The sequence below is a fragment of the Remersonia thermophila genome, chromosome 1, assembly GCF_042764415.1.
Source record: "Remersonia thermophila strain ATCC 22073 chromosome 1, whole genome shotgun sequence".
Taxonomy (NCBI): domain Eukaryota; kingdom Fungi; phylum Ascomycota; class Sordariomycetes; order Sordariales; family Chaetomiaceae; genus Remersonia; species Remersonia thermophila.
The window spans coordinates 2,262,510-2,276,956 of NC_092217.1; the positions used below are offsets into that span (position 1 = coordinate 2,262,510).

At 61.6% G+C, this 14,447-nt stretch overlaps 7 protein-coding genes across 7 annotated transcripts; 4 read left to right on the forward strand and 3 right to left on the reverse strand.

The window, feature by feature from the left end:
- Positions 1-2,075: 2,075 nt before the first annotated feature.
- VTJ83DRAFT_632 (uncharacterized protein) lies at positions 2,076-2,471 on the reverse strand (the record flags this gene model as incomplete). Its single annotated transcript, XM_071013018.1, has 2 exons — positions 2,076-2,221; positions 2,300-2,471. 2 exons carry the CDS (start codon positions 2,469-2,471, stop codon positions 2,076-2,078), a joined length of 318 nt encoding a protein of 105 aa, XP_070869985.1.
- Positions 2,472-3,332: 861 nt separating this feature from the next.
- On the forward strand, positions 3,333-4,229 carry VTJ83DRAFT_633 (uncharacterized protein; the record flags this gene model as incomplete). Its single annotated transcript, XM_071013029.1, has 2 exons — positions 3,333-3,511; positions 3,572-4,229. 2 exons carry the CDS (start codon positions 3,333-3,335, stop codon positions 4,227-4,229), a joined length of 837 nt encoding a protein of 278 aa, XP_070869986.1.
- Positions 4,230-4,288: 59 nt separating this feature from the next.
- VTJ83DRAFT_634 (uncharacterized protein) lies at positions 4,289-6,052 on the reverse strand (the record flags this gene model as incomplete). The annotated part of the gene is made up of 1 exon (XM_071013040.1): positions 4,289-6,052. One exon carries the CDS (start codon positions 6,050-6,052, stop codon positions 4,289-4,291), a length of 1,764 nt encoding a protein of 587 aa, XP_070869987.1.
- A 734-nt stretch (positions 6,053-6,786) lies between these two features.
- Positions 6,787-7,490, forward strand: VTJ83DRAFT_635 (uncharacterized protein; the record flags this gene model as incomplete). Its single annotated transcript, XM_071013051.1, has 2 exons — positions 6,787-6,792; positions 6,900-7,490. 2 exons carry the CDS (start codon positions 6,787-6,789, stop codon positions 7,488-7,490), a joined length of 597 nt encoding a protein of 198 aa, XP_070869988.1.
- A 509-nt stretch (positions 7,491-7,999) lies between these two features.
- On the reverse strand, positions 8,000-9,120 carry VTJ83DRAFT_636 (uncharacterized protein; the record flags this gene model as incomplete). Its single annotated transcript, XM_071013062.1, has 2 exons — positions 8,000-8,535; positions 8,619-9,120. 2 exons carry the CDS (start codon positions 9,118-9,120, stop codon positions 8,000-8,002), a joined length of 1,038 nt encoding a protein of 345 aa, XP_070869989.1.
- A 706-nt stretch (positions 9,121-9,826) lies between these two features.
- VTJ83DRAFT_637 (uncharacterized protein) lies at positions 9,827-11,186 on the forward strand (the record flags this gene model as incomplete). Its single annotated transcript, XM_071013073.1, has 2 exons — positions 9,827-10,021; positions 10,110-11,186. 2 exons carry the CDS (start codon positions 9,827-9,829, stop codon positions 11,184-11,186), a joined length of 1,272 nt encoding a protein of 423 aa, XP_070869990.1.
- Positions 11,187-12,485: 1,299 nt separating this feature from the next.
- On the forward strand, positions 12,486-14,083 carry VTJ83DRAFT_638 (uncharacterized protein; the record flags this gene model as incomplete). Its single annotated transcript, XM_071013084.1, has 4 exons — positions 12,486-12,691; positions 12,757-12,855; positions 12,927-13,165; positions 13,257-14,083. The coding sequence occupies 4 exons, from the start codon at positions 12,486-12,488 to the stop codon at positions 14,081-14,083; spliced, it is 1,371 nt and encodes a 456-aa protein (XP_070869991.1).
- Between the last annotated feature and the right edge of the window lie 364 nt (positions 14,084-14,447).

Below are 14,447 nucleotides of genomic sequence, written 5' to 3' on the forward strand. Positions count from 1 at the left end.
ATGCGCGAAACAAAATGCGATTTGATGCCTGTTCGATGCGCGCAGCCGTCGATGGGGGCTCAGAAAAGAAAGAAAAAAGAGTAATAAGCTGAGTTGTGTAGGGTACGAATTGTCAAGCCGCAGCCGACGAGGTTTAAGAGTCGAAAGCGGCTCCTTGGGATTTGTCACCTGGTGCCTTTTTTGGGGAAGCGAGTCAAAAAAAAAAAGAACCCAGAGCAAAGGCAGGCTTTTGCGGTGTAGGTAAAGGTAGATCGTGGTTGGGCTGCAGAGGTTCGCATAGAAGCGGGACGAGGCGGGAAATCGAGGGAGGGAAATGGCGCTCGCCGACACTTCACAGGGACCGCATCCGAACCGGGCAGTTTTTCCTTTGCCGCTTGATGCAAAGCGACTTGCGCACCCAGAGCACCGACCTAGGTGGGCAGCTGGAGGTTTTCAGATGGGCAACGCAAAACCCTCGTCATCGATCCTTACCGCTCTCTTGTCCATGTCCCTAGTGGACAGGAACCCTGGACCACCCGCAGGTAGTGGGGCTCTTGGTTGGGTTGTGTGTTTGCCCATGCCTTCCAGCCGGTGCAGGACTTGACTCACAAAAACCAAAAGCAGCCTGTCAGAGCAGCGCACAGGCGGCTGCGGTTGTTGACGCGTCTCACTTCGGTCCTGGTGTTGAGCTGGCGTTGCAAATTGACCAGTCAAGAGCCGAGCTGCACTTGACAAGCCCTGGAGCCTCCGGAGCCCCAGATCGCGTCTGGCCAGGCATGCACATGGAGAGATCGGGGACCGCAGGATGAAGGGCCCGCGCAGCATTCATGTGAGCGGGCCCTTGACCACGTGTATTCCCCCCTAGCGGAAACACGAGTTTCGCTGCTACGGAGGGTCCTCCGATGAAGAACAAGCATACGCAGTAGGTACCTACTATAGGTACCTACCCACCTAGGTATGGAGCAGGATGCACCTGAACATCCAATGCCAGCTCTGGGCTCCCAGGCGTCCAGGTGTCGTGGGCCGAACGAGTCTCTCTGGGGAAACGGCCCCGGTCTGCCGAGACGGCCCTCGTCTTTCTGGCCCAAGCCAGGACCGAGGTGCAACCTCCGTCCATCGGAGGCCGTGCAGCAACCAGGAACCTGACTTGCTGTCAGGAATCCGAGCATGCTGCATACCTAGGTACTACCTACCTACCTACCTAGGGACCTATGAAGGTGCTTTTGCATTCGGGGCTGACACGGGACGGGGATGGCAGGCTGGGTACCTACTCGTCAGTACCTCCCTGAATGCCAGAGCAGCAGCCCCCCCCTCCCCCCCCTCCCGGGAGGGGGGGGAGGGGGGGGCCCGGGGGGGCCCCCAGCATCTAATCAGCAATCTGCATCTGCAAAACTGGCTCGCTGAGCGACACAGCTACCGACAGGGCCCAGTGATTCGGCAAGGAGCCGTTCCGAAGCTTGAGCTGCTGCATCAAAGCCGCTTTGTTGATAGTTGCAGCGGAAGATTCGGAATATCAAGGCGGTTGTCGTGCATATCTTGTACGCCGTCAGGCGCCATTGGCTAGCATCCGCATGCACAGAAGATCAGCCCTGCCCGAAAGGGCATGCATTGGCAACAACACGACAATGATTCTACACCGCGCAACTGGCCACCTCTCCTGCAGTCGACGGACGACTCCTGTCGTCCATACCTATCAAGCCAAGACCTCGTACGCTCGAGGTCCTATACCCGTGGCTCTAGGATCCTGCCCCTCAGCCCCATTCGCCCAGGCCACGCGCGGCCTGGACCAGCGGGACGGGTGTGGCGCACCCCTCCCGCGAGGATCGCCGCTCGACTCAGCTGAGCTTGGATCGGCGTCCGTGAAGATGACTGGAGATCAGAGGAATGGTGTAACCTGCAGCTGGAAAATGACATGGGCCGGTCCATGCAAGCGACTTTTATTCGGCCTTGGGTAACAAGTATACAGGAGCGGTCGGACCCTGCTTGCTATGTACCACTCCCACGGCGGCCGATGTTGTTATGCTTGGCTGGCTCAGGATGGCAAATGCCGTGCCCACACAGATGTACGTGCTAGTACATACACGGCAGACCCCTGCTCAAGCAGATCCAACGACTCCATGCCCGGCACTCGACCTGACTTGGGCAACCAGCTCCTGTAGCTTCCGCTCCAACTGTCGGTCCGTTCCCGGTGGATACTGTTTCGGATGCGGCGGCCTCGGCGACAGCGGGTCGGGGTATTCAGCTACGTAACGTGCAGGAAGCGGTCGTCAATCTTGGTTTGGGTGCAGAAAAGAGCACGCAGAAGAAACGCGAGACTTACAGACGCTGAACTTTTGGTCTAGCAGCTTGTTCTTGGCCGCGAGATACTCGTCCCGGAACTTGTTTGTATTCCAGGCCGCAGCAGCAGCGCCTTTGGCAGCCTGCCTGCCATCCGAAGCGCTCGGACCCTCAGCGGGGTTGACCGGGTCCGACATGAGATCATCTGACATCATCGTAGAGCTTTGGAGTTTTGGAGGTTTCTCTAAGGTCGACAGGATCGCCGTCAGTTATGCGCTTCAGGCAGGATGGTGATAACGCGCTTTCCCCAGGCCGACTCTGAAAGATACCGAGTAAAGCCGGGGTTCGGCCTGCACAGCAGAGAAAGGCGTGTCGAGTGCTGAGCGGAGACCGGCGTCCTAAGAACTGCGTCTCGGGCCAAGAGGCTCCCTGGAGATGGGCATGACACGGGGTGCGGGGCGTTGGGGCCGAGCTGGACCTGATGGACGTTGAACGCTGGGCAGGGCGGTGCTGAATCGGAACAAAATCAATGAGGGATTCCTACCAGGTCGGGCAGTGAAAGCAATCGTAAACAGAAGACTGGAAATCAAGCGCTCAAACGTCAAGAACCATCCCAGATGGCTGATGCCTACCTGATCCAGAGAAAGAAGGCTCAGCTTCCCTCGTTTCTAGGTAGGTACCTAAGGTAGGTTAGGGAGGTTTAGGTCTACGGTGTATTATGTAGGTACTATATAATATAGGGCAGCCGCAGCCTCCAGCTCCAGCTGATGCCCCAACGGGCGCCGAGAAACCCCAAGCAGGACAGCCATTGGTTGCCTTGTGGCGATCTCCCCACAGCACAAGCCCGACCCGGCCTACCCAAGCAGGGAGGCGCCAGGTGGGGTCTCAGCACGAACCTCCATCCAGGAACGCCGCCTGTGAAACTTTCGTCACTCCCGTCCCGTCCCGTCTCGTCCCTGTGTGGAATTGGAAACCCAGCTGGATAATACAAACAACCCAACAGGCCGAGGCCGCTTTTGCAGTTACGTCGCCAGAGACATAGCACCAAGATCGGTTCCGCCGTCCAACTCTACACAATGCCCAAGGACGGCCCTATCCCCGATGCCTGGGATGACGATGACTGGGAGGCAAAGGCCGACCTCGCAGCCAAGGAACGGACCAGGGCGCCGGCGCAGCCGCCGCCTGAGCCCCCCATGACCCGCGCCGAGCGCCTCGCAAGGCATGCCGAGGAACAACGCAAGCTGTGGGAGTCTGCGTACGTGGGCAGCTCTCCCCTTCCGCTCCGCCGTGCCCCCGTCTGACGTGTCTCTCGCAGCGACTCTGCCGACCCAACCCCGTTCATCCTGCCCCCGACCAACCCGATCCCCTTTTCGACCGCCTTTAAGCCTCCCGTCAAGGTCCTGAGCCGAAAGCCGACGCCGCAGATCCTCGCAAAACGCGACCCGACCACCGGGCTCGAGCAGCTGACGCTGGACGACGACAAGGACGACGACGGCGCCAGCCAGGTCAAGAAGCAAGAAACGGCCGAGGATATCCGGAGACGGCTCGAGGAGAAGCAGCGTCGGTACGAGGAGGCGCGAGCCAAGATCTTTGGCGACTCGAGCCCCTCCTCGGGACAGTCGACGCCGCGCACGGGGACGCCGGGCACGGGCGGTGGGTCCGAAGGGCGCCAGAACTATCGCGGTCGCGGCCGAGGACGTGGTCGGGGCGGGCGCGATCAAGACAACGGCCGGCAGGACAGGCGATCGCACGGGAACCAGCAACAACCCCCAGGAGGCACGAGGGAGCTCTTCGACCCCGGCTATTCCCCCAAGCCGGGCTTCCCCTTGCAAAAGCGCGGCGACCGAGCCGGCCAGCCGGGAGGCCGCGGAAATGCTCCACGGGAGGAAGATCAGGTCATACGTGCACCGAGAGGCCCAGACGGGACGGGAAGAGGCTTCGGGCTCGTCCGGCGCGGAGGCTCCCAAGGCTGACTGTGCTTGTTTTTTTCTTCTTCTCTAGCAACGATCCTACAATGGCAACAAGACCGCGACTACCACCCACCGCCGATCTTGCTAGCTAACTGCACCACGCGCTCCGTGTCGCTGACGTGCTTTCCGACGTCGCTCACCACCTCGCGGAAGCTCGTGAACGCCAGCTTGTCCAGCTCTATGCCCGTGACATCCGCCCAATGCGCCAGGGTATCACGAATACGCGAAGGAGAAATGCCGGCGATCAGATGATCCGAATCGCCGTCGCTGGCATCATGCGTCAAGTCCGGCTCTTCGCCAGAGAAGTACGCCTCGTCGACCTCGGCCAGCCAGGCCCTCTGCTCATCGGGCCCGGGCTTCTCGCCAAAGGCCTTGCGGTCAACGATGACCTGGTCGTCGACCTTGATCTGGCCGCCCCCGTTGGTGCAGCCGCCGGGACACGCCATGACCTCAACATAGGCGTAATCCAGGCCGGCCGATTTTCCGGCAGGCCTCCGCGCGCTGCCAAACGGCTTGCCGCCGGGCATGCGAGGCGCCTTGGCCGGCTTCAACTTTCGGACGAGGTTCTGGATGTTGCGGAAGCCGTAGTAGCGGGCCGCCTTGAAAACGACCTCGCCCGAGAGGCTGACCACGGCCGACTCGACCACGTCCGCGTTCCTGCCGCGCGTTATTTGAATCTGGGAGCCGGGGTGCCTTGACTGGGCGTCGTGCAGGATGTAATGCAGATTCCCGCCCGACGTGCCCGCGCTTCTCGGCTGTCTCGGCCGCTGCGGGGGGAACAGAAACCGGTGAACGACGGGGTCCGGAAACGGAGGCTGCGGGGGTGCCGACCGGGACAGGGAAAAGAAGTCCAAGTCCCTCGACGCGGCCAGCATCAGAACCTCCTTGCTTGTGATGACACAATCAACGTCCCGGACGCCCTTGCCGGGTTTGCCGTCACCCGCCCACACGGCATCTGTCAGCTCCTCCCGGCTCGCCTCCAGCTTCTTGTCGAAGCACGGCATGACGGCCAAGTGCCATATCCGACCCGGCGGGATGCCCAGCACCCGGCTGAGCACCGTCTTGACCAGCGTGCCCGTCAGCGCCTGCGGCGACTTGACCCGCGACAGGTGCGGCAGCACGTACGGATGCGTCTTCTCGGCGTAGCACACCCACCCGGGGCACGAGGACGTGAGGACCGGTGTCGCGGGCTTGTTGGCGCCCTGGCACCCGCCGCCCAGCACCTCGTCCGCCCCGAGCACGAGGCACGCCTCCCGCGCCGCGTTGGTGTCCAGCACCCACGTGAAGCCGTTTCCGTGCGCGCCGCCCTTCCGCAGCCCGTCGGGCGCCAGAAGCAACCGCTCGAGCATCCGCCCGGCCTGCTGCTCGGTCACGCCGCCCCCGCACGCCGCCGCAAGGCTGGCTCGCGTCTGCGGCGAGACGCTCGCGACCAGCAGCTTGGCAGCCGGGTCCTCAAGCCCGGACACGGCGAAGCCGCCGCCCTCGGCGCGGGGTGCTATCCGCAGCTGCGGCGCCCCATCTAATACGCTCAACACCTCGCTGTGGCTCTGCAGGCTGACGAGCACAGCCTCGGCGGTGGTGACGCAGCCGGAGCAGGCGAGGCAGTCGGTCAGGGAGATATTTGCGGGCGCGTTCGCTCCGTTGGCAGCGGTTGTAGGCTGTTGGCCGTCGAGGATGACTTCGAATTCGAGGGCTTCGGAGCCTGGCGGCGGTGCTTGTTGTTGTTGCGATGGCTGCTCTGCCGGAAGGGTCTCGATCGGTTTGATGCAGGCGACTCCGGGCGAGATGAAATCGTTAAGGTCGTCGACGGAGAGGATGGCGGACATTGCGTGAGGTGGTGTCGGCGCAGGTTGTCCGCGCGAGTGGGGGGGGGGGGGTCGAGGTGTCGTCTCTCCTAGTTTAGAGCCGTCTTGGTGAAGGGTCGGCTTGATAGAGGGGCTCTGGCGCTGAGAGAAGGGGGAAGGGGTTCGGTACCCCGCGATGATTTCGTGGGTTGCAAGATCCGCAGGTGGATTCAAATGCGCCCCCTTTACTGCGTCACTTTGCGGACGAGGCTTGAATATATACTAGTAACCGCTCGGAGGTCGTCTACTGTATAGATGGTTTGCGTGGGGGGAAATGGTCTGTCGGAGATGCAGAATTTCTGATTGCGGTTTGGCGGCTTGCTTGGAAATCCATTGCATCGAACTCGCCCGCGGGCGATGTCGGCCGGGTAGTGGCGGTTTTCCCTGGCTGTATCGAATCGTTGCCCCACCGATAATGGTGGATGCTTCGCAGCGTAATTTACGTAATGTAACGGTACCTGAATCATCCATCACGGCCAATGACGTAAAGGCAGATTCGCACTTCACGGTCCTCTCCCGAGACCCGTCACATCTATAGTAAGGCACCACCAGCCATCGAGAACGGAGTTCCGACACCGGTTTGGCTTGAATTCCACCGACCGAAGCCCTGTGAAGGCGTTGCTTGACTTTCGGCCAGTATAACACAAAAAGGCAGTGAATCGCTTGGGAGGAGGCCTGTTAGGTGGTCGACAGACCACGACAAAAACGGACACACCATGGACGTAAGTCTGGCCCATCTCTCGCTTGGATTCCGGCCTTAGGTCCTGCCTCCAAGCCCGCCTTGGCTGACAAGCAACAATTCGAACCATCGTCACCACAACCACCACAGTCCGTCACAGCCTACACCGTTGCCACCTTCTCCTGGCTCACCCTCCAGTCCCTGCCCCTCCTCCTCTGGCCCTCCCTCATCGGCACCCTCCTCCGCATCGACACGCCCGTCCTGCCCTCGGCACAATACATCGACGTCTTCCTCGAAAAGTACTACGCCCGCTCGCTCGCCCTCTCCCAGCTCGCCCTCGCGGGGATCCTTCTCGTTTTCTCCGGCATCCTCCCCCTCCCCCATATCCCCTCCTCTACCACAACCACCACCGCCACCACCACCACGTCGTCGTCGTCGTCATCAACAACAACGACGACGACGACAGACCCCACCCCGCTGGCGCGAGCCGCGGTGCTCGTCACGGCGCTCCACCACGCCGCCTCCGCCTCGTACGCGTGGGCGCGGTACAGCGCGACGGGCGGGCGGGTGACGGGGTACGCGCTCGGCAGCGCCGGGTCGGGGTTGCTGGCGGTGTTTGGGCTGTGGGTGCTGCTGTTTGCGGGCGAGGCGGGGAGCCGGGTGAGCCGGAGGACGGGGGCGGACAAGACGGTCAGCGGCTGGCCCTTTAAGAACGTCGCGGCGGAAAAGAAGAGGCGGTAGCGTGGGCTCTGGGGGTGGTTGGTTGGTAGGTAGCAGGTTGGTTGGTTGGTTGAGGTTCGGGGGGTGTTGAAGGAGGTAGGTAGCAAGGAGTCGATCGACGGGATGGGAGAGGGAGAGCCACGGTCTGTCTGACAAGTGGTCTTTTTTTTCTTCTTTTGCGTTACGTTTGACCTTGGCAGACGGAGTGCACAAATCGGGAACCGGGAGCGCTCATTGAGATATACCTATTCTATTCCCTTGACTCCCAGCTCCAATTCCCGAAAACGCCATGGTAGAAGCCATCCCGACCGGCCGCGAAAGAAAAAGAGAGAATTATCATGCGGCTACACCCCCTCTTCTCCTCGAGAGAGCAGCACGCCTTTGTAGAAGAATGTCAGCCAACGCCCCGTTCCCAACGCCCCGTTCCCAACGCCCCTGTTCGCATCATGCCGCTCCCAAGCCAACGCCGGATCCCAAGCTTGAGGCCACCCGCACGGCCCGTTGCCCTCCTTCAACCCTCGGTCCGCCTTCTAAGCCTCGAGGGCGGCCGGGTCGATCGGCTTGCGCGGCAAGCTCTCGCTGGCCCGTTGGCGCTGGCGGTATTCCTTGTGCCACTCCTGCTCCGACTGCACCACCTGCTCCAGCAGGACCTCCTTCTCGAGCCACTCGCGCTTGTACTGCTCCTCCCACTGCTTGCATTCGGCCCGCAGACGCTCCCCTTCCTCTTCGGCCCACCGCACCTGCAGCCGGCACAGCTTGACCAGCCGCTCGAGCGGCATGGCCAGCTCGCTCGAGGTGAAGCCTTGCTCCTCGGTCAGCGGCGTGAACATGTCGCCCGGCGAATCCTCGCCCACGCTGCCGTCGTCGCCGCCGCCGGATGCCGAGTCGTCTTGCGCGGCGGAGTGGGAGTTGGCGTTCTTGATGATGATCTTGAGGTTCTTGGTCTTGGTCACGGAGCCCTGCATGCTCTTGGGCACCGGGTCGGACGGGCGCAGGGCCTCGGTCTCGTGGACGGTGCGCATGTGCTTGGCGAGCGCGTCGGAGCGCGTGAAGGCGCGGTCGCATTCTGTGCGGAGCGGCGGGTTAGCATCGCTCCGGATGGTGAGGCGCTCGACGGGCTGGATGGAGCCTGCGGCGACGCTGGCTTACCGGGTAGATAGCAGTAGAAGGGCTTTTCCCGGGTGTGGCTCCGCATGTGGGCTTTGAGAGCATATCCGCTGGCGTGCGGCATGCTCTTTCTCGGGCAGCCAACCCACTCGCACGTGTACTTCTTTTGGCGCGTCTCGATGTGGTCGCTGTGGATGTGGTCGACGAGCTTGTCCATGTTTCCCAGGTCCCCGATGTGGCATCCCTCCCAAGCGCAGACGGTGATTTGCTCCTGGAAGTCATCTTCGTCCGGGCGAGCGTGGACGGGCGAGCTGGGCACGTCTCCGTCGGTGTCGGATGACACGTCCGACATGCCGGCCAGAGAATCGCGGTCGGCGAGAGGGTCAAGGACAGGGGCCGACGGCGTGTTGGAGCGGCCTCCGGTGGTGACCTTGATGCGCTTCGGCGGCGGTCCTTCGTCCATGATCTCGGTGGCCTCGTCGGGGTACTCGTCCTCGGACGGCGCCATGGACGAGAGCGGAGAATCGTCCATTGGATAATCCATTGTGGCGGATATGGGGATGATGAGATTGGATGCGGCGGTTCGGAAGGATGGAGGGTCTCGATGCGGCGCTGCGACGCGGTGGTGCAGCTGCAAGCGTTGCGGAGGACAGAGCGCGGAGCGGATGGAGAAGTTGGTTTGGGGGTGGCCCGGTGGTTAGGCTGTGGCTGATCGTGGGGGGGTAGGGAGTTTTAGATGGATTCCTGGGACCCTGCCATGGACGCTGGACCGTGATCAAAAGAGCTGACGGAAAGCCGTGGATGACGGGCTGTCTTTTTGGGGATTTTCAGCGCCTCGCGCGTCGTGACCACCAACTCACCTTGATGGTCGATCTCCAAGAACGTTAGTTACCCGTGGTCCGTCAGGACAAGTCAGGACAAGGCCCATGTCTTGGCGCTTGGCCCTGCGAGTGCTGACAAGTGTCCGCCAACTGGGGGCCGGGGGGGAGAGCTCCACTCCAGGGGGCCCCGTTTTGTTGCCCGCGGTTTCGGGTTACCCCTCCCCCACCATAACACGGTACGTACTGTAAATACAGGCAGACTTTATTAGTTCCAAGGCGACCGCGCCGCTCCTCAAGGCGCCCAACCAAACTTTTTTTTCATCTTTGTCTCTGCAAACCCTCGCCGACGCGAAGTGCCCGAGACCTTGCTCCTCCCGCCTCGAAACCTCGTACCTAGGTACCGATTCCCTAATTTCCATCGCCACCACCATGTCTCCCTCGACCAAGATCTTCTCCCTCGAGGGGAGGGGTCTCAAGCTGGACACGGCCGAGGACCTCGAGGCTCACATTGCCGATCTGCGCGCCATGGACGACGTCGAGGAGGTGCACATGCTCGGCAACACCCTGGGGGTCGGCGCCTGCAAGCTGCTCGGCGAGGTGCTTGCGACCAAGAAGACGTTGCGGGTGAGTGGTTCTTGGCTTGACAAGGGAGAGCGCGTCACGTTCACCACCTGCATGCGCTGACCACCGTGGCCTTCTTGTCTCTCTCCAGGTCGCCAACCTCGCTGACATCTTCACCGGCCGCCTCCTCAGCGAGATCCCCGAAGCGCTGTCGTCGCTGCTCACCTCCATCCTTAACCTCCCCAACCTCACCACCATCAACCTCAACGACAACGCGTTCGGCCTGAACACCCAGGCCCCGCTGGTCGCCTTCCTCTCGGCCCACGTACCGCTCCAGCACCTCTACCTCAACAACAACGGCCTCGGCCCGCACGCCGGCATCCTCGTCGCCGATGCGCTCTCGGAGCTGCACGCCAAGAAGGAGGCGGCGCGCAAGGCCGGCCAGGCGGTGCCCGATCTCGAGACGGTCATCTGCGGCCGCAACCGTCTCGAGAACGGCAGCATGGAGGCCTGGGCCAAGGCGTTCCGCCTGCACAACAAGGTGCGCGAGGTCAAGATGGTGCAGAACGGCATCCGCCAGGAGGGCATCTCGCACCTGCTGACCGAGGGCCTGCGCCACGCCTCGCGCCTCGAGGTCTTGGACCTGCAAGACAACACCTTCACCCTTCTGGGCGCCAAGGCCCTGGCCAAGGTGACGCCCGGCTGGACGGAGCTCGTGGAGCTGGGCGTGGGCGACTCGCTGCTGGGCGCCAAGGGCGGCCTGGCCCTGGCCAAGGCGCTCGCCAAGGGCGACAACAAGAAGCTCAAGATCCTGCGCCTGCAGTACAACGAGATCACCATCAAGGGCATCAAGGCCCTGGCGGATGCCGTCGAGGAGGCCCTGCCCGTGCTCAGGAAGCTCGAGCTCAACGGCAACAAGTTCCAGGAGGAGGACGACGTCATCATCAAGCTCCAGGAGCTCTTCGACAAGCGCAAGGAGGAGCAGGCCGGCGACGTCATCATCGAGGACGAGTGGGGCCTCGATAGCCTGAGCGACCTGGAGGAGGAGTCCGAGGAAGAGGAGGAAGAGTCGGAGGAGGAAGAGTCCGAGAAGGAGGAGGAGGACGTTGAGGAGAAGGCCGAGAAGTTCATCAAGGACGCGGAAAAGGCCCAGGAGGAGCCCGTTGCGCAGCGCAAGGACAAGGATGTCGACCAGCTGGCCAAGGACCTCGAGAAGACCACCATCTAGGCGATGACTTGAGGATTTCTTTTTTTTTTTTTTTTGAGTGGATGTGGAAGCGGCGAGGTATCCCCCGTTCGCGGCCGGGATGTGCATGCGATACCCCAGCGCGACTTGGTTTTGTGGGAGGCTTACAAGGGATATAGAGTACGAGTCAGGTACCCGTGATTGTTGGTAAACAAAGACAGTGATCCGCCATCACTACGCACCACGCGGGACAGCCAATACGGAATGTACAGGATCTGCGATGGATGATGCAGGTACCCGTGGGATCGGTTGACTCGTCTCAGCGTACTGGCCGATAGCCCATTGCAGACATGTGTACCTCAGCTCAGTTCTTCACATCCACCCACCCTTCTAGATCCTCTCCTGGAGCCTCTGGACAGCTGCTTGCGCCTCGACGTCAAGTTTCATAGCGGGCTGCGCACCTCATGAGCGCCACGCGCTGATCACATTAACACCCCGTCTTCTTGGCCATGAAGGACTCCCTTGCTGGCGCTGCATGGGTGGAGTGTTCCACATCGACGATCGGGAATCTCGAGCGTCGGCCCGGGAGCACGTCCATCGCCCTCCTCTCTGATCTTGCCTGTTCCGGCTGTCTATCCCGGGCCTCTGGCGCGGCCCTGGGTGGCATGTACGGGCCAATGCTCGGTTGACATCTTTGTTGTTCCTAGCAAGCTGTTCTATCCCACGCTGGCGGTCACCTTCAATAGATCCATCCGGACCTCGATCCGAGTCCCAGGGGGGGAGGCCCTCGCCCCGCCGAAGTCTCGGTGGAATGACATGTCTCGTCCACTCCCCGGGCTAAAAATGGACAGTATTGTCAACATCTAGAACATATCCACACAGCCTATGGTCTTGCGGTTTCTTCCCCACACACACACACACACACAGCATGTGCTGCGCGCTTTGCCACCAAGAAAGAACTGCTATGCCGACAATGCGTGCTCATTTCTCGCGGCCAAGGCCGACGAGGAGCAGGCCTCGAGCGCGCGCGACATGCCCGGCTCTTCATTCCATCCCCCATGTCTGCGATCGCGACCGGCTGGGTCTGTGCCTGGCATGCATTCCTCGTCGAGACCGGCCCGGTAACGCGTCGCGGACTGCTGAGAGCGGCTTATAAGCCTTGAAGCCAGGACTTGTTCGTCGCGGATCAGCTCGTGCGCTGTCTCTCTTGCGTCCTCCCGACCTACCTACGCCGTCTTGTTCTCCCAAGGGGGGCCGGGTTGTTCAAGCGTGGATGTTTCTTTAGTTCTCTCTTTCTTCCCGTCTCTCTCTCTCTCTCTCTCACTCTTTCTCGGAGCCATCATGGTAGTGACATCCTCGCTCGCGTACCTCGCCGCGCCCCTCGCGCTGCTCCCCGGCGTCTGGGCCACGCCGACATCCTCTCAGGGGCCGAGTGGTACATCAGCATCGCTGGTATCCTCATCCGCTCCATCAAGCACGCCGACTACGCCGCCTGGAAATTCCACGGGCTTCTCCGGATACCGCAATGCTCTTTACTATTCGAATTGGTCCGTCCTAGCCCATGCATCGGCGTTTGCATGATGGCTATCACAAGGTGCTGACCGTTTCCCAGGAGCATCTACGGAGCCAACATGCAACCGCAGCAGATTCCTGCGGATCAGGTAACGCACCTTCTCTACGCCTTTGCCGACATTGGGCCGGATGGAGAAGTGTAAGTTGGATGACGAGAACGTCAGGACCAAGCTCAACACTGGCCGCACAAGGTGCTGATAACCTCAACAGCAAATCTTCCGACTCGTGGTCCGACACGGACAAGCACTACCCCGGCGACTCGTGGAGCGAGCCCGGGCTCAACGCCTACGGCTGCGTCAAGCAGCTGTACGTCCTCAAGAAGAAGCACCGCCGCATGAAGACGCTGCTCTCCATCGGCGGCTGGACCTACTCACCCAAATTCGCTCCCGTAGCCGCCACCAAGGCCAGCCGGGAGCGGTTCTGCAACACGGCCGTGACGCTGCTCAAAGGTAAGCGAAGCCTCCTTCGTCCTCATCCCATATCTCCCAAAAGCAAAGCTCCTCCGCCAACATGCTAACCCCCCCCCCCCCCCCCCCTCAGACTGGGGTATGGACGGTCTCGACATCGACTGGGAATACCCTACCAACGCCGAGCAAGCCAAAGACTTCGTGCTGCTCCTCCAAACCTGCCGGGCCGCTCTCGACTCGTACGCGGCCAAGCACGCCAGCAACTACCACTTCCTCCTGACCATCGCGGCCCCGGCCGGCCCGCAGCACTACAACCACCTCAACTTCACCGCCATGGACCCCTTTCTCGACGCCTGGCACATCATGACGTACGACTACGCCGGCTCGTGGGACGCGACGTCGGGCCACCAGGCCAACCTCTTCCCGAGCAAGAGCAACCCGGAGGCGACCAAGTTCAGCACCGAGCGGGCCGTCAACGACTACATCGCGCGCGGCGTGCCGCGGCGCAAGATCGTGCTCGGCCTGCCGCTGTACGGGCGGCAGTTTGTGGGCACGGCCGGGCCGGGCCATCCGTACGCGGGGATCGGCAGCGACGGCTCGATCCCGGGCCAGCCGGGCATCTGGCTGTACAAGGACCTGCCGAGGCCCGGGGCGACCGAGCACTTTGACGCCGAGGTCGGCGCGGCCTACAGCTTCTCCAAGGCCACCTCCAAGCCCGGGAGCACGGGGACCATGGTCTCGTACGACACCCTGACCAGCGCCAAGCGCAAGGTGGACTACCTGCTGGAAAAGGGGCTGGGCGGCGCCGTGTTCTGGGAGGCGGCGGGGGACAAGACGGGGGAGGAAAGCCTCGTGGCGGCGGTGAAGAAGGGGATGGGACTGCCGGACCAGACCCAAAACTGGCTGAGCTATCCTGCGAGCCGGTATACCAATATCAAGATGGGGATGCCGGGCTACTAAGGCGGGGGATGGGGGACGAGTGTTTATGGGGGTTTCTTTTTTTTCTTTATTATTATTATTATTCTTTTTTGGAAATGTTTGTTTTGTTTGTTTGGGAGGGCGATTCCTTGAGGATTGTACGGAGTTTTGTTTGTTGGCTTCTTATCCCCTTTCTCAAGAAGAGCGTCGTGTAGAAGAAGCAGCCGGTTCTGCATTGCTTTCCTCTTCGAACCGGCCCCCAGAAACGCACCTCGGGGTTGAGAGGCATCCTGGCTTCAACGAGGCGATCGATTTGCTCACATGGCGTCTTATTCACCGGAATCGTCTTTCATGGCTGAGGGAGTTCCGAACAGGCCGTTCCATGCCACCTTGTCGCCTCCCAAAC